Source organism: Photinus pyralis, unplaced genomic scaffold, assembly GCF_008802855.1.
Source record: "Photinus pyralis isolate 1611_PpyrPB1 unplaced genomic scaffold, Ppyr1.3 Ppyr1.4_LG1, whole genome shotgun sequence".
In the NCBI taxonomy this organism is placed as follows: domain Eukaryota; kingdom Metazoa; phylum Arthropoda; class Insecta; order Coleoptera; family Lampyridae; genus Photinus; species Photinus pyralis.
Window position 1 is genome coordinate 16,828,649 of NW_022170249.1, and position 21,019 is coordinate 16,849,667.

At 37.3% G+C, this 21,019-nt stretch overlaps 2 protein-coding genes across 2 annotated transcripts; one reads left to right on the forward strand and one right to left on the reverse strand.

The window, feature by feature from the left end:
• The first annotated feature begins 117 nt into the window (after nt 1–117).
• Nucleotides 118–5,406, forward strand: LOC116160350 (alkaline phosphatase, tissue-nonspecific isozyme-like). The gene is made up of 5 exons (XM_031473539.1): nt 118–377; nt 3,319–3,465; nt 3,518–3,904; nt 3,955–4,704; nt 4,758–5,406. Exons 1-5 carry the CDS (start codon nt 302–304, stop codon nt 5,024–5,026), a joined length of 1,629 nt encoding a protein of 542 aa, XP_031329399.1. The 5' UTR covers nt 118–301; the 3' UTR covers nt 5,027–5,406.
• Nucleotides 5,407–9,161: 3,755 nt separating this feature from the next.
• LOC116177403 (KRAB-A domain-containing protein 2-like) lies at nt 9,162–11,295 on the reverse strand. Its single transcript, XM_031496412.1, has 2 exons — nt 10,665–11,295; nt 9,162–9,214 (listed from the first exon to the last, which is right to left on the reverse strand). Exons 1-2 carry the CDS (start codon nt 11,293–11,295, stop codon nt 9,162–9,164), a joined length of 684 nt encoding a protein of 227 aa, XP_031352272.1.
• Nucleotides 11,296–21,019: the final 9,724 nt, after the last annotated feature.

Sequence of the window (21,019 nt, forward strand, 5' to 3'; positions counted from 1 at the left end):
ATAAATTACACTATGAAGATGACCTTAAAACAATAAACCAACTTACATTATTGCAGTAAGTTTTATGTAAGTAGTCACTTTCCAGTGATAAAGTGATAAACAAATGACAGAAGTAACATGGACATAATATGTGAACAACAGATCTACACTATCGTGTATCGGGGCAAGTGTACCTCATAGTTTTCATTGAAAATGGCTCCTCCTTGTCACTAAAATGATTGATAGATTAGATAAACTCGTATATAACGCAAAAAAATAAGAGGCTCTTATACTGTTTCACCTTCTACGTACGCTACACAAGATGCTCCGCTTTATCTTTGTTACGTTTTGCCTCACACTGGTTTTGATGGGAGCAAATTCGGTGCACAACACACAGGGTAAGTCTCCAGCTTTGACATAAATATTACGGTCGCCATAGGAAGGATACGTGACAAATACTTAACTCGTTATCGTAAAGTTATAAACTATTTTTCTCTAGTATCGCAGCTGCTAATAGGTAGCATAATATATTTAAACTGCAACTTAACCATAGGCTGCATATTATGGTGTATGCACACGCGTTTCGGAAGATATGACAGTAATTAACCAGGGCCAATGGTTTTTCGTCACAAAACAACTAGGCCTTGAAGCTTATCAATAGTGATGGGAGTAGTTATCGATTTACCTGCCCTGATAACAGCAAAAGTGACCATTTAGATACAGAAAGTTGAGTCAGTGCATTCTTTGAAAAAGCGTTTCCTGCATATTCGATATGCTTTTTTTTATTCCTGCATTTTAGGCTGTCAAATTTAGTGGGTCGAACAATTGAATGACTGGTGGGATTTTAAAAAAAAGTCTGTAACCAATTGCTGCAATCAACAATTATCTTTATTTCTATAGCGTATTGTTCTCTTAATAGCTTTAGGGAGTCTGGTTCGAGAGTGTCGGGGCAACGAAAGCTAAATTGCTATCTTAATCGGTTTTATCTGCTCAAGTCACAGAGTTCAGTTTGAGAGTAGGTTGAATTGTATGGAAGTGATTGATTTGTTATCCTAGCTTCCGTTTGACTCGTACTGCAGAATCGCCAAAGAAGAAATCAACGATTAAAGATCACCGTGTTTTTATCAATAAGAATCCATTACGTAGATGCTAATTAATTAAGTAAGAAGAGGTAGAGATAATTCCGGGAAATTTGTAGGCATTCGTTATTGGGCTACGAGATCGTCGTTTTATACCAAAGTGTATTAAAATCAGCGAAAATGGAATGTTTAAACGCGTACTTGTTTGGGTCACTATTTTTAGCAAAAACATTAAGAAAAAATGGTTATGTACTACTTGTGGAGATTATTAGCAACACTACTTTATTTAATATTTTGTGTACATCGGTTTGATCAGCGTACCATTGATATTTTTCTAATTTTGTTAATGTAATTTTGTCAATGTAGGTTTATCACAAGTAAAAGGTAAGTGATTCAGTTTATCTCGTTTATCCCACGTTGTGGCGCTCGTCTGCCTGCTCCAAAAGGTTATTGGCCCCTGAATACCGGACTCGCAAATTAATTTCAAAGAATTTTTTGTGGTTGTTGGTGCGATTTATATTTTTGACTGGTCCGCCGTGAGTGGCAGTGACAAAAGCTCGTGTCGACATTCACAGCCAGCAATCTGGTACTTCCGGGGATTTGGATTTGGAACACTCGTAATTTTTTCGAGCCGTTTCATAACACTGTCAGAGCAGACGTTACTGCTATCAGTGTTATCACTGTAATAGGATCTGGAAAGCTGATCGTAGTTGATGGTTCGGATAGACGCCGCTCTCGGATGGCAAGGAATGCAGTTCAAGGCGCTGCTAGTAGCTCAAGGCTATAATCAACAATATGGGGACGAGTACGGCGAAGTGTTCGCATCCATTGTTCTTCAAAAAACATTCCAGGCGCTGTTGTCAGTCGCAGCAAAACCGTGAATGGTCGTAAAGGTGAATGCGTAATCTTTATTTTATTTTATTTTACTTTACTTTACTTTACTTTACTTTACTTTACTTTACTTTACTTTACTTTACTTTACTTTACTTTACTTTACTTTACTTTACTTTACTTTACTTTACTTTATTTTATTTTATTTTATTTTGTTTTAATTTATTTTATTTATTATCCCTCTCTTGTTATGGGCCCTCAACAGGCTTGCGCCCAATTACAGAGTGACCCGCACTATGCTTTTTAGAGGTGCATCTGCAGAAGGTCTTAAGTTGCTCTATACTACTACCTTACGAATTAGGAAAACTGCAAGAAAACCTAATCCGGAGTAGACGGCAGAATGCTCGAAACTGGTCTAAGGTAATTCTCATCTCTACCACAGATGAAAAATTCACCTCAGCCCAGGTTCGAACACTCGATCTCCGGATTTATAGCGCAACGCTCTACCACTGAACCATAAAGCCGGATAAATTGTTGTTGCATACCGCAAAACGGCCTTAAAACTTGTAAGATAAATCCACAAATAGCGTCAGCGAAGCTTGAAAGTAGAATAACGAGGGAAACCTTCACTCAATTTAATACAGCGCCAGTATATCCCAAAAATGGTCGACAAAATTGTTAAGTAAGCAATGGCGTGTATCGTCTTGCAGGTAATAATCGAGAATGCGTCAAGTACAAGGAGTGCGCGCGTCGGAAGAAATTAAAGAAAGTTCTGCGCGACCTCGAACTACAACAGAATGAACGATTCAAAGAGATCTAAAGAACTATAAAACTAAATCTAACTAATGAATTACAAACCTAGATGGCGTAAGGACTTAAATAAAGCATCGCATTCAAATGAAAGCACCGAGCGAGGGTTAACTAGCGAAATCCAGATCGATAATATCAAACGACAAAAAGAAATCGTCACAAGTTCATGTATTGTCCGCCGGAAATCATGACGACCGTCTTACTTACTAAGCCGGTGGCACGCGTTTCTAGCCTTCAACAGCTTCGACGATTGAACGGACTGGAGAACTAAAATGTCAGTGTTGAGGAGGAGGGTGGAGATTAATAGCAACACTGCCTTGTTTAATATTTTGTGTAGGTACATTATCAGTGATACTTTTCTAATTGTTTGTAATGTAATTTTGTCAATAAATAATAATAATAATGAATAAAAGTATCGTGTAAATCAAAATTTCACAGCTAAAGACTTATAACTTAAAAAATGCTTGGGTGAAAGTTTAATTAAGGGTTGTTATTCATATATATGGCGCAAATCCTTCTAACTAAAGGGGTAGCTACGTTTTACAGATAACTGCTTTCCTTATAGAGAACTTAGGAGAATGATCCTTGATAGTAATTACTAGATCTTTTCTTTTTCCAGACATTAATCGAGATAATCATGACTACGTTGGAAGGGGCAAATCGACCAAGTCAGGTGCCTATAGCAGCGAGGAAACGACGGCGAGTTTTTGGAGATCTCAAGCCAACGCTACTCTTTTCGAGCGTTTGAAGAAAACTGCCAATACGAGTAGGAAGGAGAACCACGTCATTGTCAGCGGTCTCATTTTTGTGATTTCTAGATCTTGCAAAGAATGTAATCATGTTCCTTGGAGATGGAATGTCGATTACCACTATAGCGGCTGCGAGGGCGCTCCTAGGTCAACGAGATAAGAAGCCGGGCGAGGAAACCCAGCTTTCGTTTGAAAAATTCCCGTTCGTCGGATTATCGAAGACGTACTGCGTGGATCGGCAGGTAGCCGACTCGGCTTGCTCGGCCACCGCCTATCTATGCGGCGTGAAGGCCAACGAGGCAACGATTGGAGTAACCGCAGCAGTTAAACTGGGATATTGCAAGGAAATGAACAACGAAACGAACCACGTGCCTTCTATTGCCCATCTATTTCAGATGAAAGGGAAGAAAACGGGAATTGTTACTACAACGAGAATCACGCACGCGTCCCCCGCAGGTAACTGACACCCTATCAACTGTTTAAAGCTCAACTTTTAATTCCAATAGGTGTTTATGCCCACACAGCTCACCGAGATTGGGAAGCCGATAGCCACATGCCTGATGCGAAAAATTGCAAAGACATAGCACTACAATTAATCCATGGAGAAACTGGTAAAAATCTCAACGTTATCTTTGGAGGAGGTAGAGCATACTTTATACCCAAGGGTCAATCTGACAACGATCAACAGCCCGGAGTGCGGTTAGACTCAAGGGATTTAATCAAAGAGTGGAAAGAGCAGAAGGGCAATGCAAAGCACGAGTACGTTCACGATCTTCCTGGTTTAAAAGGTCTACAGCACGACACAGAATATGTCTTGGGACTATTTAGCAGCGATCACATGGATTACAATCTAGACAGAAACAAAAACGTACAGCCATCCTTGGCAGAAATGACAGTGAAAGCCATCCGACTCTTGTCGCAAGGAGAGAAAGGATACTTCTTATTCGTAGAGGGTGGTCGTATTGATCAAGCCCACCATGCGACCTTAGCACATAAGGCCTTGGACGAGACCATAGAGTTCCAGAAGGCTGTCCAGGCGGCTGTAGATATTACGGGCGAATCCGAGACTCTGATTGTAGTAACCTCAGACCACGCCCATACTATGACGCTTAATGGCTATCCCGAAAGGGGCAACAATATTTTGGGAATCGGTGGCAAAGGAAAGGACAAACTCCCTTACACTACGTTGAGCTACGCGAATGGCCCCGGAGAGCACGGCGATGGTAAAAGGCCTGACCTTACCAATGCGGATTTGAGTAAGGGCTTTTTTAGCTTCGGAATGACAATTCTACTTCAATGTAATTTACAGACAATCCTAACTTCAAGTACCCAAGCTATGTTCCTCTCAAAGATGAAACGCATGGTGGGGAAGATGTCGCCATATTTGCCCGTGGCCCATGGGCTCATCTTTTAGTTGGCGTGACGGAACAAAACGTAATTGCCCACGTCATGAAGTACGCCTCCTGTGTAGGTCCCGAAGGAGAGCCGTGCGGAAATGGTTCTGCGAATATTGTACCATCGCTTCTAATTCCTTTACTTTCTTTGCTAGCCATCGCATTTGCCCAAAGAGTATTGTAAACCTAAATCATCCTATCTTTCGTGGTACTACTATCTAAATTATTGTAAATTTGTAAGAGAGAAAGGTATACACTCATCTTGAACTAACTTAAGTAAAATAAATTGATTAGACATAGAGATAATTAAAGACACATTACCGCACAAGCATAAAATTTGGTCACAGCTTGCAGTTTGTAATGCATTTAATCTTGTTGCGCGATGTTCTTTCTGCCCTAAACAGTGTAACACTCGGTGTAACACAATACCTAAATATTTTAAATCCCAGATTTTGTATTCCTACCCAATTTTCCCCCATTTTTTGTGGGGTAGGGCAGCCAGATTAGATAAATACATAGGGGATAATTTAGTTTGTGCAATTAAAAATTGAAAATCGAACAATACCTTGTAGTGTACTTAACCCCCCAGGTTCTACGCTAACTTCACACTACAAGAACTAGGAAACAAAGTCAACCCGGCAACGTTTAAAAATGGCCACCCGAATGACTATCCCTCCAAAACTAAACAAAATCCCGCTTAAATTTGAAAAGTGGCACGTGATCAAACATCTAAGGCAAGACCCCCTTACGTTAGTTGCAGACAACGCTTTGAAATGAAGCGCAGTAGGGAAGGAACGTTAAATAAAACACTGAAATTGTGAAAAGTTTGTTTAATAATGATCGTAATTATTAAGGTTGTGAAAGTACGGAAATTTAGTTGATGTACATTAATATAAACAAAGCAAGCAAAGCCAAAAGGTGTCGTACTCTCGCAAAAGTAACTGCTAATGGTAAAAAGAGTACGACGTAAGAAAAACCTCACAGTTTGATTAATACAGTCCAAAACTTAATTAACAAAATTTCTTGTAAAAGTTTAAGCAGTAGTTAACAAAGATAGTATATGCATATATACAATTTGGATACTCAAGGTTAAAAGCAAGTTTTTTTGGGAACAATGGGTCAGGTAGGAGCAGGTACCTAAATTCTGAGAAAGGGTTAATAGTACAGGATGTGACTCATCTTTGGTGCAATAATGTCCTTTTGTTAAAAGCAAGATGGAAAATTACATGGTCTTGTAGGCAAATTTAACTAAAAACAAGATACGTGGAAATTATTGAATCGCCACTCATTTATCGCACATAGATTCTTAACTTAAGAGCTTTGATTAGCGTAATCCCGCTCCTGCAAGATGGGTAACCCGCCCCTGGTTTCGGCGTTTCGAGTCTACAGTTGGATGTCGAAGACAATCACGGAATTAGGTGTCGTACTTCAGTTTTGACTACAGTTTTTTACCACCCCCGTGACTGCTTCATTCACGGAGAAAATTGTTAGTAACAAACAAGTCAGTACATACCTCAAACGAATCGGCAATTTCCACATTGTTACGTTCACTTTGGGCCAACGTGACAAAATTATCTTAGATAAGCACACGGTAAGCTCAGGCAAAGTAGAGGTGGGTCGGGGTGAAAATGGGGTTCTTCTATACACACACAAAATAAGCCAAAAAGGGAAGGAAACAGTAAAAGTAATCCGGATAGGCGCCACTTAGTCTTTGATGAATCTAGAGAGAGAGGAATACTAAAGGGATGAGCAAGGCAGACCAAGAGATCCTTGTTCTCGTCTTACTAAACTCAAAGGAATACACAATTATGGGGAAAACAAACAGTATTTGATGTCATAAATGCGGGTAGTTTAATAACAAAGATCTCAAAATATCACAAATCTGACACTGTAATATATCGATCTAGTATATCAAACTGGGAATTTAAAATAATCTCTAATAAAACAAATGAGAAGCCAACACGTAGCCTGGGAAAATATTTATCCAAAAGGGCTTCCGCAGAAACAACGGAGCTATAATCATTAAGTGACTTTCAAACAAAGTATAATCACAACTCGTTAGTATCAACAACCAAAATGTAATCAAACGTTAAAAGGGAAAAACGACGAAAATAACTAAATTTAACTTGAACTCCGGTCGCAACCTTCCGAGCTCAGAGGACGCGAAACTGCAAATCTGAAACAGTCAGACACAAAAACAAAAAAAAATATAAGAAGGGTAATGATTCGCGTTGCACAATATATCGCATAAGCAATGGTTAACGTAAGACACGAATGGTTATTCTTGTACGTAGAATTGCAGTCAATACTAAAAAGAATCAAAAATTCAAATGACTTTACAACATAATAAAATTTGGTTCGACTAAGGGTTGGTTTTCACAATCGGTGTGAGATATCAAAAAGTGACATGAAGTTTTAAGCGAAAAATACTACAAAATGTACAAATAAAATAACTGAATCTATCTTCAATGACAAAGCAATCTTATCAATTCAAATGCAAACAAACTTACACGAGCAAGTTTTTCAAAGCAAAATACACGTTAATTAAAAATTTACACAATACCAACTCCACACGTCTCGTTAATTAAGTACTTGCGTTTCGGAAGAATGAATCGTAGGTCAACGAACTTCGTAAAATTGGGTCATCAGTTCAAATATCGGTTTCACATAAAATGGCGGTAATTCTTCAGTCAATTCTTCAGTCGGTAAGGTAGAAATATGTAGAGCGTTTTTGATTGTAATGGCGTCGAAACTTCAATGGAATTCTATTGCACCGTATGGAAAATCGAGTATTTGCGTTTCCACGTCAAAATGTCAATGTACAGTCAGGAAGCAATTGGTAAAACCAAAATAAGAAGTAAGAAAACTTAGGGAGTACGAAAGTAGCCTAGAATAGATTATTTAAAATAAAAAGATAAAGCGACATAGATAACATACCGCAAAACGGCCTTAAACTTGTAAGATAAATCCGCAGCAATGCGTCATCAGCGAAATTGGAAGTAAGATGATAAGAGAAAACTTCACTAATCTTAATACAACACCACTACTTAATCCCAATAAAGGTAGACAAATATGTCAAGTAAGTGTAATGGCGTGTAGTTCAAATACAAGTCAAGATCGAATCGAGTCCTTCAACAAAGACTGCGCGCGTCGACAGTGAGTGGGAGAAGATAACCGCGCCAATCAACAGAAAACTAGACAAAGGGTTTTTTTTTTAAGAAAACTATATCGCAAATAAAAGATCGGGTTATAATGTGAACACCTAGATGGCGTAAGGATTGCTATATAAAGGTAAGAGTTCGCATAATGTTATTCGAGAAGGATTCCACATAGTAATTCAAATATAAGCCAAAGCAAAGATCACACGGTAAAGAAAATAACGTCACAACATATTAAAATAAAATTATCAAAACTTACATGAATGTTACTTCAGGGACAAGACCAAGTAATTAACATCAATAAACATAAATTAAGCAAGCATTACACCAAAACCGTAAACAATTACAAACAATAGCATAATGGTATCACACATGTGATTTTGTATTGCGGTTAAACCAAGTAAATTTCAAAAACAAAGATTCAAACACACAAAAATATAAAATGCGGCAAACATTAACACAAATACGAGAAATGCAAAAATTATTACCTGCATTAAATAACACAAACTAACAACAAACATTTATGGGATCGACGCGTACACGACCGCCATTCAAGACAAGATGCCAAACGTTAAACGTAACCCCCGTTAGGTGGCGCAGGCAGCTTTTCCCCACCAAGAAATTGCATGGTTGCCAACTCTCAAAAATGTATGTATCGTCGTAAGATGTATATACAGGGTGGAACCTTTCAACCTTTTTAAAACAATGTTTTCTAGAGCGGTTTGTTCCCGGTCTATACAAAATTGAATCAGACTCTGTGAAACGGATACTTCTTAGATTACCCTAGCCCGAACGTAATGTGGATCTAGTTTGGAGAGCCCCCCCCCCCCCATGATTTTTCTGACTGATTAATGAAGAACTACAAAATGACCTCTGACCGCGCTTTGATTGCGTGTATATGCAAAAAGTCGTTGCAGACGTTGCAGGAATGAGATGTATGTGAATAATAATTAGATCAGTCGATCGCGTGGCACGTTCCTATGTATTTTTCCATTATAGTATACTTGCCTGTATTTCATTTCATTTTCAAGACATGCTGTTATCGTTGTTAACAAATGGGTCACACTGTGACATACTGTCGTAAAAAAACCACAAAGTGCCGGAAACGTTACAGAAATCGCTTCCAATACGGGTTCTCGCGATTGCAGTAACCACTGGTGCTTAGACAGCTTCGACTTCGCACATGTCCAACAAAACGGGGAATCGTTCGGCATCTAAATGGCGACATAATATTAACCGCAGATCGGCTAAATGACTCATATGACTATGTGCGGGATATCACTGAAAAAGCAAACCAAACGAGATCAATCAGTAATATCGAATCCTGGTATTTCAAAACCTGAACATCCGAGATCTCGCAGAAGCTGAAGACAAGAGAAAAGGATCAATCCTTATCTTTTGTCGTTACTTATGTGGACGATATTATTGTATCGTTAACCTCGGCAAGATGGTGTCAAAGGGTTTTGATATAAAAACGTTCGTGAAACATGATCTTCGTTAACCAAAAGGATAACACAATGGAACTTCTAAACAAGTTTGGTGTGGCAGATGCAAAACCCGTCAAGAAACTTCTTGGTCCTAGCACAAAATTGATGATCCTGAATCTACACTTCCCTACGGAGAGCTCGTTGGAGCGCTAACTTACCTGTCTGTAGGTACTAAGTCTGATATAGCACACGCTGTCAACAGTTCGGCTCTGTTTAATAACTGCGTCAACCACACGCATTAAGAAGCTGCGAAACGTGTGCTGCGGTACCTCAAAGATACCAGAGATCTAGGCCAGATGTAAGTTGAGACTCCATCACCGAAATCGTAGATGCTGATTGGGCAAACGATCCTTCACTGGATATTTGTTATCTAACGGTCCAGTATCTTGGGAATCCAAAAAAACAGAGGATAGTTGTTCCGAGTTCAAATGAGGCTGAGTAGCCAAGCTGCAGAAGATGAGATATATTTGAAACATTTAGTCAAGGAGCTAGAGTCTGGCGAGTTGGGTAGAATTCTTTTACACAACGGCAATCCCTAAGCCGTATAAGCAGAAGAGATGGTTGCGGACGCGATGTATTGACAAAAGGATTGTTGGGATCGAAGCATATAAGATGCACGGAACCAATGGGAATCGTCTCGAGGGGAACTTTTAAGAATGTAGCATGCCTTTATGTATTTTTACAATATAGTATACTTGCCTGTACTTCAAGTACATTTTCATTTCTGTGCTTATTAAATAATATATGAAAAGATGAAATAAAAACAATAAATTCAAATAGTTTTTTTTAAGAAGTGTAATTTTTATTATTGTGTTTTGTCTGAATCAATAACAAGAGGCAAATTTTGTATGGAATTTGTACTATTTATTTTGACATGACAAACTCTCATGGCACTTGGAATTACACAGCTTTACATTCTTTTTACATTTACATTTGTCTGTTTTACATTTAGTTTTGCAAACACATCGCTGATAGCCTTGCCCACCCGACAATGAAGTTTTTCTAACATACTCGCGCAATGAAATGTTAAGATTTGGAACCATATCTAGAGAAATGAATGATTCTTTGCAGAGGGTAAATTGATTTCTGCTATACATATGTGGAAGTCGCCCTTCTTTAGTACCCAATTCATACAACTCATTTTGAACACACATAATAACAGCCAAAACATGTCTACAATCACTTCGTGCCCTTTCAACATCTGGTACTCTTAATTTCACCGTATCACCTACATTTCCGGGGGGAAATCTTACATTTGATGTTTTAAGCATTTTCTTCGCTTGCTCTTCAAGACCTTTCTTAGCATGTGTCCGTTTAATTGCTACAGAATCTTGTCTCTCTGTAATTTCATTAGAAGCTGGTTCTTCTGGAATCACATTGGGCTCATTCACTGATGGTTGTTCTGGAATTTGTTCTAATAGAAGCTCATTTAGTTCATCCACTTCTGCTTCTTCATGCTCTACGCAATCAGGACTCGACTGGTTTCCTACTATTTGTTCCACCAACTCTTCCAAACCTTCTTCAGTTGAAATAATTTTCAGAACATCATTAGGCGGTGATGATGTTTTCAAACCAATTTTGGCAGAAACCCCAAACATGGCTTCATACGGGCTGCACTTGATTCCAGAATGGTAAGCTCGGTTTTTGGCGAATTGTATAAATCGAAGACCCTCTGACCATTTGTTTCTTTCGTTGTTTTCCAGCCAGGAACTCAGCATATTTTCGATGTCTTGATTTGCACGTTCCACGGATCCTTGTGACTGACTGTGTCTGGGCTTACCGTATACAATCTTCAAATCTGTCCACATGCTGCACAGTGCTTCTATAATTCTGTTAGAGAATTCTCGTCCATTGTCGCTTTGAAGAATGTTAGGAGCTCCAAAGGCATAAAATATATCAAGAAGAACACTTGCAACTTCTTCTGCATATTGTTTACTTTTCAACGGCCGTAACTGAACAAATTTCGTTAAATGATCTTGATATACACAAATGAATTTGAAATCATTATCTGCTTGAGCTTGCATATCAATTAAATCTATTTGACATCTACTATTCATTTCTTTTGTTTGACTACTAAACTCTTTTTGGGAACTTTGGATTTATTCTGACAAGCTTCACACAGACTTAAATAGATCATTATGATTTCTGTAGTAATGTTTTTGTACTTCTTTTGTAATTCCTTCACCATTCTTGTTCTACCTGGCTCCACGTGCTCCGTCAATCAATTCAAAGAGTTCTTCCTTATGAACAGACCTGTAGTCATCTGGTAATTTATTACTGGTTTTAGATTTACTTACGTTTACACTGTTTATTAACATTTGGTACTTTCCTCTTGTAAGCAAAACCGTATTGTGCTTTTTATTCCCCATCACTTCAACTACTTTAGTATTAAAATTAAATTTAATTAAATTATATTATCGTCATGTCTGAGTAAACTATCTGAAAGTATGGTTAACTATAGACTAACAACAGTATTAGAGAAGGCGAATAAAATCAGTACATACCAAGCCGGTTTTCGAAAAGGCTACGCTACAGTAGATCATCTACTTTACCTAGATAAGATTATAAAAGAAGCATTTACAAAAACCCAGCATACCATTACTGTATTCTTTGACATACAGAAGGCGTTCGATACGGTTTGGAGGTATCACGTACTTAAAACCCTAAATATGTGGAACATCAACGGGAGGCTGCCTAAACTTATTCAGAGCTTTTTGGAAAACCGGTATTTCCAAGTTCGTATTGGAAACGTATACTCCCAACTGTATGAGCAAAAAATGGGATACCTCAGGGTTCTGTATTAAGTACCACTCTATTTGCCATTGCTATTAACGGTATAGCTGATGACATACATCCAAATAGTAAAGCCATGCTGTATGTAGATGATTTAGCAATAGCGGTAACCGGGACAAATATCCTGGATATGCAAAACATAATGCAAAATGATGTAAATCGCGTAGTGTGTGAAGCACAAAAAAGAGGGTTGACTTTTTCCTCATAACGAGCCAACACTGATCCTAAATGGCCAAAAGATACCAAATGTCGAAGAACAAAAATTTTTGGGCTTGCTATTCGATAAAAAACTAACATGGAGGGCCCATATAGAAAATGTAGTAGCTAAGTGCAAACTTACCATCAACAAGATTAGAGCTCTTTGCAACTTTACTTGGGGATCGGATAGAGACTCATTACGTAAAATTCTAAACTCTCTTGTTCGAAGTCGAATTGAATATGGCAGTGTTGTGTATGGTAGCGCAGCAAAAACGCACACAAACAAAATCCAAATGATCTGGAACCAGGCCTTGTTGTTAATAACAGGTGCTTACAGAACATCACCAATAGAAGCGCTCAATATAATAGCAAAATGCCCACCGCTTCAACTACGTTTTTTGGAGACAAATTTGAAGTATGGCGCCAAAATTCTTAGTAAAAGACATCACTATCTCCGACAGAGCATATCAGCACCAGAAATTCTTGATAAGTATGAATGGAGCCAAACAAGAACTATCAATGCGCTCATTAAAATTCATAAACAACTGGAGTCTGAGAGCCTAATAATCGACACCCATATTGCGCCAAATGATAATTATGACTGGGAAATTAACTCTCCACAAATAGAGGAAATAGCAGAAGGAGACACAACCACACCAATTAATAGAGACTGGCAATATTACATTAGTGAAGGATATGAAATAGTAATAACAAAAGGACACATTACTGACGACGGATGTTACTGCCACATTCAGGCGAAAGAACGTACGCGTACATGGCAGCTCCCTCAAGGAACCTCAATCCTGACAGCTGGTCTTATAGGTATCGTTAAAGGAATTGACATGGATCAACTAACCACAAAGAAAATGATATGTTTTACATCAAACGTAATAAAAACAATGTTAAAGGACACATTCTCAATTAACGAACTTATAAAAACCATACTACAAAAAATAACTACACTCAGAAAAAGTGGTATTACAATCAAATTCCTATATGTGCCTTCACGTTATCTAGTCACTCCCCAAATAGACGAAATAAATAAAAACGATGTGCAACAAATGACAATCTACACCCACGAAGATCTGAGGAAGTACATTCGTAGAGTTGTAATTCGTAAATGGCAAGATAACTGGGACGAAAATACAACCCAATTGCGACAATGTATTAAAAAAGTGAATACCCTACCAGTAGCTCCTCTCGCCAGAAAGAATGAAGTGATATGGGCAAGGTTAGCAATAGGTCACACAAGGGTGACACATTCGTATCTGCTCTTAGGAAGAGATGCTCCCAAATGTCCACAATGTAAAGAAAAAGTACTTACCGTAAAGCATGTAGTAGAGGAATGTGAGAAATTAAATGAGTATAGAGTAAAACACAAAATTGAGGGAGAACTTGCTATGATGCGAAAAGAAAATAACTTTGGAAAGTTAATACAGTTCCTAAAAGACATTAATATAACGAAAGAAATCTAAAGAAATGATTGGTAAATAATGGATGCAAAATAATAATTATCTGCTCTGACAAAACTTAATCGTGGCGCTCAATGGTCACAGTTATCGAAAGCGCACACGTTTAAGGTTATAAAAAAAAAAAAAAAAAAAATAATAATAATCATATTTCATATTTCATATTTGTTAAACACTACTAACTTTGGGTACAATATTAAACACAACCACGAAATACATCACAACATTACACACCTGTTTTACATGGATGATCTTAAATTATACTCTTCCACAAGCATAAAACTTAATCACCTTCTACACATTACCGAAACATTCTCACGTGACATACAAATGGACTTTGGAATTGATAATGATAAATGTAAAACACAACACATCACAGCTGGTAAAAGACAACTTTTAGATTATGAGCTAGAACAGGGTAATTTAATAAATTCCATGGACGAGAATGAAACTTATAATAATAATAATAATAATAATAATAACACCTCTAACCCAAACAAACACACAAATACAACTTACCGAACAAACAAGTACAACAAATGATACAACATATACTACATTCAGAGATTCACCTCTGAAGCAAACCACATTATCACAACCCATTAGTATTCAACCCAAACGCAAAAGCCTAAACAGCACTTTAGACTCGCAACATGACACACAACATACTGTAATATCTCCACCCTTAACTCAACCAACCACACAAACACAACTTCCTGAACAAACAAACGCAATAAATACAAGTAACGCAACTTGCACTACAAAGACGCCCTCACCCAATAAAGTTACACGGCCTAGCACAGCTAAAAAACACAATACTCTTTCTTCTCAGAAACACACCACGTTATCACAACCCGAACGCAGCAACCTTAACAGCACTAGAGGCTCACAAAATACCGTAATGTCTCCACCAATAATCCAAGCAACAACACAAATACAACCTCTAGAACAAAGAAACACCATAAATACAAGTAACGCAATTTGCACTACAAAGACAGGTCCACCCAATAAAGTTACACGTCCTAGAACAGTTAAAAAACACAAAACTCCTTCTTCACAGAAACACACCACATTATCACAACCCACTCGTATTCAACCAAAACGCGAAAACCTTAACAGAACTACATGCTCACAACATACTGTAATACCTCCACCAAAAACCCAAGCAACCACACAAATACAACCTCAAGAACAAAGAAACACCATAAATACAAGTAACGCAACTTGCACTACAAAGACAGGTCCACCCAATAAAGTTACACGTCCTAGCACAGTTAAAAAACGCAATACCCCTTCTTCTCAGAAACAACCCACTCGTATACAACCGAAGCGCAAAAACCTTAACAGCGCCACAGGCTCACAAAATACTGCAATATCTCCACCAAAAACCCAAGCAACCACACAAATACAGCCTCAAGAACAAAGAAATACCATAAATACAAGTAACGCAACATGCACTACAAAGACAGGTCCACCCAATAAAGTTACACGCCCTAGCACACTTAAAAAACACATAACTCCTTCTTCACAGAAACGCACCACATTGTCACAACCCACTCGTATACAACCGAAGCGCAAAAACCTTAACAGCACCACAGGCTCACAAAATACTGCAATATCTCCACCAAAAACCCAAACAACCTCACAAATACGACCTCAGGAACAAAGAAACACCATAAATACAATTAAAAAACACAAAACTCCTTCTTCACATAAACACACCACGTTATCACAACCCACTCGTATTCAACCCAAACGCAAAGCCAAAGAAACACTTACACAATAAACTCCATTTAATAAAATTACAGGAATTATTATAATGATATTTTTGTTTTGTTTTCTTCTTTCCTGATAGCGTTGACTATTGTGGCCATTAATAGCTATGTTGGTAAGTATGAATTACATACTATCCCTAGATTTCCAATGTGAGTGTGTGAATATTTATTTTATTTTTTTTTTATTTTTCTTTAGAACCCTACATAACTTCACCAGACACAGACACTAATCGTTACTTGATTTTAATCCGTGCGATTAGTTAACCAGGCTAGACCTGAGTTCTCACAAGAAACACCGACCATAATAATAATAATAATAATAATCTTTATTGTCCATACAGCAATAACACCAATATTGGACAACTTCAAAATGTTTAAAGAAACAGAAAATTTGAACGATTATTTGTATTATTTTCGAATCACATTTGAAAATCGACCAATAACATTTAATAGCGTGGATTTTTAGCTGTCCATTCGTGAAAAAAACATTTCGCTAACCTGTCAGACGACAGTGATATGGCTAATTTACTGAACCTCTGAAACTGTGAAAAAATGTCAAGTAACTTCGAAACCATGTCAGTTAACATAGCATCATATTAACAAAACCATACTGATTTTGTATGAGGAATTCAGAAATGCCATCAGAAAAGATAGTGCCATTTGAAATAAGAAAATTCCAGTATCGATCGTTCCGATACAACCGGAAAAGTGGCCATATTTAAAACATGATTCCTTTTGATCGATTATTCAAAAAAGGTAATGGGCCCCGAATCAAAATTCCAAACCGTTCCTGAGATACTTCTAATGGTCCACTTAAAAACAACACTCTGTATACCATTTTCTTAATTCATACACAAGGATATAGGTTACCATCATCCCGAAAACAATACACCCTTTGTATTAAAACCCGTTAGGCTAGTTAAAATCTAAGGATTGCCTCTGAGCACGAAAAAATCGCCCTTAATCCGAAAAACATTTGTGCTATCTATTTCATCTTCAAATCTGCCCTTTTTTAGTCACCCTCAAATCTGCCTCTCTATTTCGCCTTCAATGCTGCCCTCTATTTCAACTTCAACTCTGGTCCTCTATTTCAACTTCAACTCTGGTCCTCTATTTACTCACCTTCAAATCAATCTTCTATTTTATCTTCGATTCCGCCCCCTATTTCACCTTCAACTCTGCCCTCGATTTCACCTTCAATTATCCCTTTTCTTTTACATTCATTTCCTTCAATTCTGCCCTCTATTTAGTCACCTTCAAATCTGTCCTCTATTTCACCTTTAATCCTGCCCTCTATTTAATCACCTCCAAATCTGCCTTCTGTTTCACTTTCGATTCTGCCCTCTATTTCTCCTTCAAGTGTAATCTTCACTGACATATCCACGTCTACGTTTGATCTTCAGTGAAGCATCCAGTTCAGGAACGAACCCCACCGCCTTCAGAGATATTGAGAAATTAACCCTATCGCCTTCAGTGGGTGTTGCTTACTTGCTGGCTGTTTTCGTCAATAAAACACTCTAATGAAAAACTAATTTTCCAATGAAAAATACACGCAATACTAAAGGACTTAGTTTGGCCAGGGATGACTATAGAACATAATTATACAAGTTATAATGGGGGTTTACAGTATAGTTGAATTCCGCAGTTCTAATTTAATAAGCGTGTACCTGAAACTATAAAACATTTTTTTGGACAGTAAAAGTTTATTTAAAAATAGAGGCTTATTAGCAAAAAAATAATGAACATGCGCGGTTTTAAAGGTTTATTCAAAACGATATGATTGTGGCGGGCTCTGTGACGTAATAAGCCCGACCAATCAGCTCCTAGAACCATTCAGATGATGACATAACGACTTGACAATATTGCAGGAGAATGGCATTTATAACTTGCGTCATCTGTCACAGGCACTTGTCACATTCGTGCTAGATGCAGTTAAACATCCCTCTCAAAACGTCAAATGTGATAAACGTCAGACCCTCGCGTAAGGTTGCCAGCTCACTTCTACGTGATTGGTTGTAGGTTTGTGACGTATTTAGTCTGAAGCGTTTCAAATTTGGACTAAAAACACAGCTTTTCAATAATTTATTTTGGATTTATTTTACTCGAAAATAAAAATTGAGGACACACGGGTCTTTTTATTTTTAATGTACTTTGTGGATCAGAAATAAAAAATGAAGGCGGGATGACCCCATTATAAATTACGACGATTTTTCTTAATGATATGCAACCCTTAATTTTTACATGAATAAAATAACGGTACCTCATATAAAAATGTCCAGCAGACGACGATATTCATACAAAAATAAGCCGGCCTGTATGGTACAGTTCAGTTAAAGTTGAATTGTGGTGCTAAGGGTCCCTGGTTCGAATCCGAGTTCGGGCATGGATATTTGTAAATGTATAGTGGGTGGGAACGGTCCTCATCCTCATTTTAAGCACCTTTCAAACGCTTATTTAAAACACATTGAGAATACTTTAAACAAAGTTCTATAGCTTTTAATTATAAGCTACTTACCTAATTTACCACAACAATAACATACGTACTGTGTTCACTAAGGGATTTAGATACCTACAAAAAAGTGTGAGTTTGAAAATTAGAGCTTTTTATAATGGAAAACGGCTTTATATTTGATATTGACTTTTTACTCATTACACACGTTGTTGGCGCATCTGTAAACTCATGTATAAAGCATTGGCGTTAGAACTAGTTAAATCCTGAGCACTTTTTTCTTACGAATTTATTTTGATATTGATGATTTTCGCAAATGTCAATTTGTATTCTGAAACTTGCTATGAATTTCCTACGCCGAAGCAGCTTTATCAAAAGAACACAATCTGACAGGATTAGAAGTTTAATAACTGGTAAACAAATTTCCACTCGATAGTTTGTTTATAAAGTTACCCCAAATACGTAAATTGGGACATGTCTTAACATTTATTCGAAGTTTCGAAGTAGTAGCACCCCCTTGTTATACGTTCCGCTTTGTTACAGTCTTTGAGTATTATGTGAAGCAAATTGGAAGTTCATCTGCTTAAATGTAGGTGCTCGCGCGAAAATTTACCACGTTTACACCGCACCTACCCCCTAGAACAATTTTTAAATTGAATCTAAATTCAATCGCTTTTCTTTTTATCTCTTGCATACTCGGGTTTTGCGCAAAGGATCCATCAAAATCATTTCATTAGCATCAAGTTAATTTTTCCGTCATATCCGCTTATACAGAAGAGCATAAATCATCCGCGTTATAGGCCGTTATTTTTTATCCGTCTTAGGCCTATTTGCCTTTCTCATAAAAAACAAGATAATTCTATCAGGATAGAATGTGAGTTCGTCCGATTACTATAATATACATTAGACAAAGAAGCTTTATTCTATTCGTTCATCCAATTTAATTAAATTTGTCTTATTTATTTTATTTCGCATCGTAGCCCCTCTTTAAGACTTTGTGTAACATTAACAAAACGCAATATTGCAAGGGAATAAATTTTTTCACAATGGTACAGCGTCGCATTACATGTTTACCTAATCTATTACATCTGCGCGTTCGCCATACATAGAACCCAATTAAAATTTTAATTTAGAGGGCAGTGTTAGATTTTAGGCAATCATTTCTGCAACCTCATTATCCCGTGTTTGACCGAATTATTTTCCGTGTAATATAAAAATCTATTTTGAACTTATCTTGTGCAATATAGCCGTAAAGATTTGTGAATATTACAAGCGGAGTCTGCAGTTCCGATAATTGGCATTTCCCACGTTTTTGTGACTCTTCACACGGAAATTAATTAATTAATTTCGTTTTAATTAATGAAACACTAAAACCTTCCCAAAATTAAATTTTGTAACTTCGAAAAATGCTCTGAAATGTACACCGCAAACCACAAAGAATCCCAACAAGTTTCCCCACAAAAGTTGCGGACAACTAAAGGGAAAGTACGAGGGCGGCTGAAAAATGTTCTGGAAACTAGACGTATTCGCCTTTGACGTTTAGTACCATTTTGTTCATTTGTGAAGCAACTTTTTCATTCTGAAACTGACTTTAGACGCTAGCTGCTTCAAGACATTAGAATATTTTAACGCGGCGATAAATCAGATGACTAATTGGTCATTAATTTGACTCGCTCAATGATCAAAGGCTAATCGAGAACTGCCGTTGCCATGATATATCCTACTTCGATTCCTTCCTCTTATTTTATCAATGACTTCCGGCAAACTAATTGCGGCATACCAATCAGCATTCACAGTTCTACGATTCTCCAAAGGTGCGGTTGCCATATTGAGCAAATACGAATCATTTATTTCAACACTGCGGCTAACTTTATTGTTGAATTGGGGTCATTGCATTGTTGGTTACTTTAAGGTTCGTTGGAATAAATCCAAGTTATACTAAATAACTGTACATAAAACGCACCCAACAGGTTTCATAGAATTTTTGAAATATCATTTAGATGCGTTACCTGCAGAAATCAAATCCTTACGATATTAGTTTATTTTACATTCTCAGAGTAGGAATTTTGAAATTTTTTTGTACATTCGAAAAGAGCTGTACAAAAATATTTCAAAATTCCTACTCTGAGAGTGTAAAAAATCCGATATACAAGTAAAACATAAAAAGGCAACACTTTCCTTAATGTAAATTAGATGTCATCCAGAGAAGTGAGCCCAATTCTCGGATCCATAAACCTGCAAACAAAAGAAAACTCCCAAGTCGCAGAGCTCGGAATGCAATGAACTGAACAATCCCTGAAGAGCCTCGCCTTACTCGTAGTTAGCTTCTATCACAAGTCTCGGCCAATCTGGGTACGTTACGCTAATAAGCCCCCCAGGTATGATCATGAAATTGATAGAAATGGATAGAGGACACCTTAATAACACGTTTAGATTAAAAAAATTTGCGGAAGAGGGCCTAAATTTTCCACAATCTTAATTAAAAGTTCACCTCATTTTCTGGAAATCTGGTGTTATTTTACGTATATTTTGTAATTCTTAAGTTGGCGAAACTGAAAAATTTTATGTGATTGCTCTTTTTCCACTAATAAACAAAGGTGACAGTAAATTTTTGTAGGAGGTTATGTTAACTTCTTCGTCTACTAAAATGAAATATGCTGGATTTAACGTGTATATTAACAGAATGTAATAAAAGTAGTACAACAGGTATAATATACAATTCAATTTTAGGTTTTGTTCGACTTAAACACCAAATAAGCGACACTTCCATGTGACTGACATTTTAATAACACCACTTTTTGAAGCTTATACAGTCTAAACTTGAATGCATTAGGGAAGAAGGATGTCG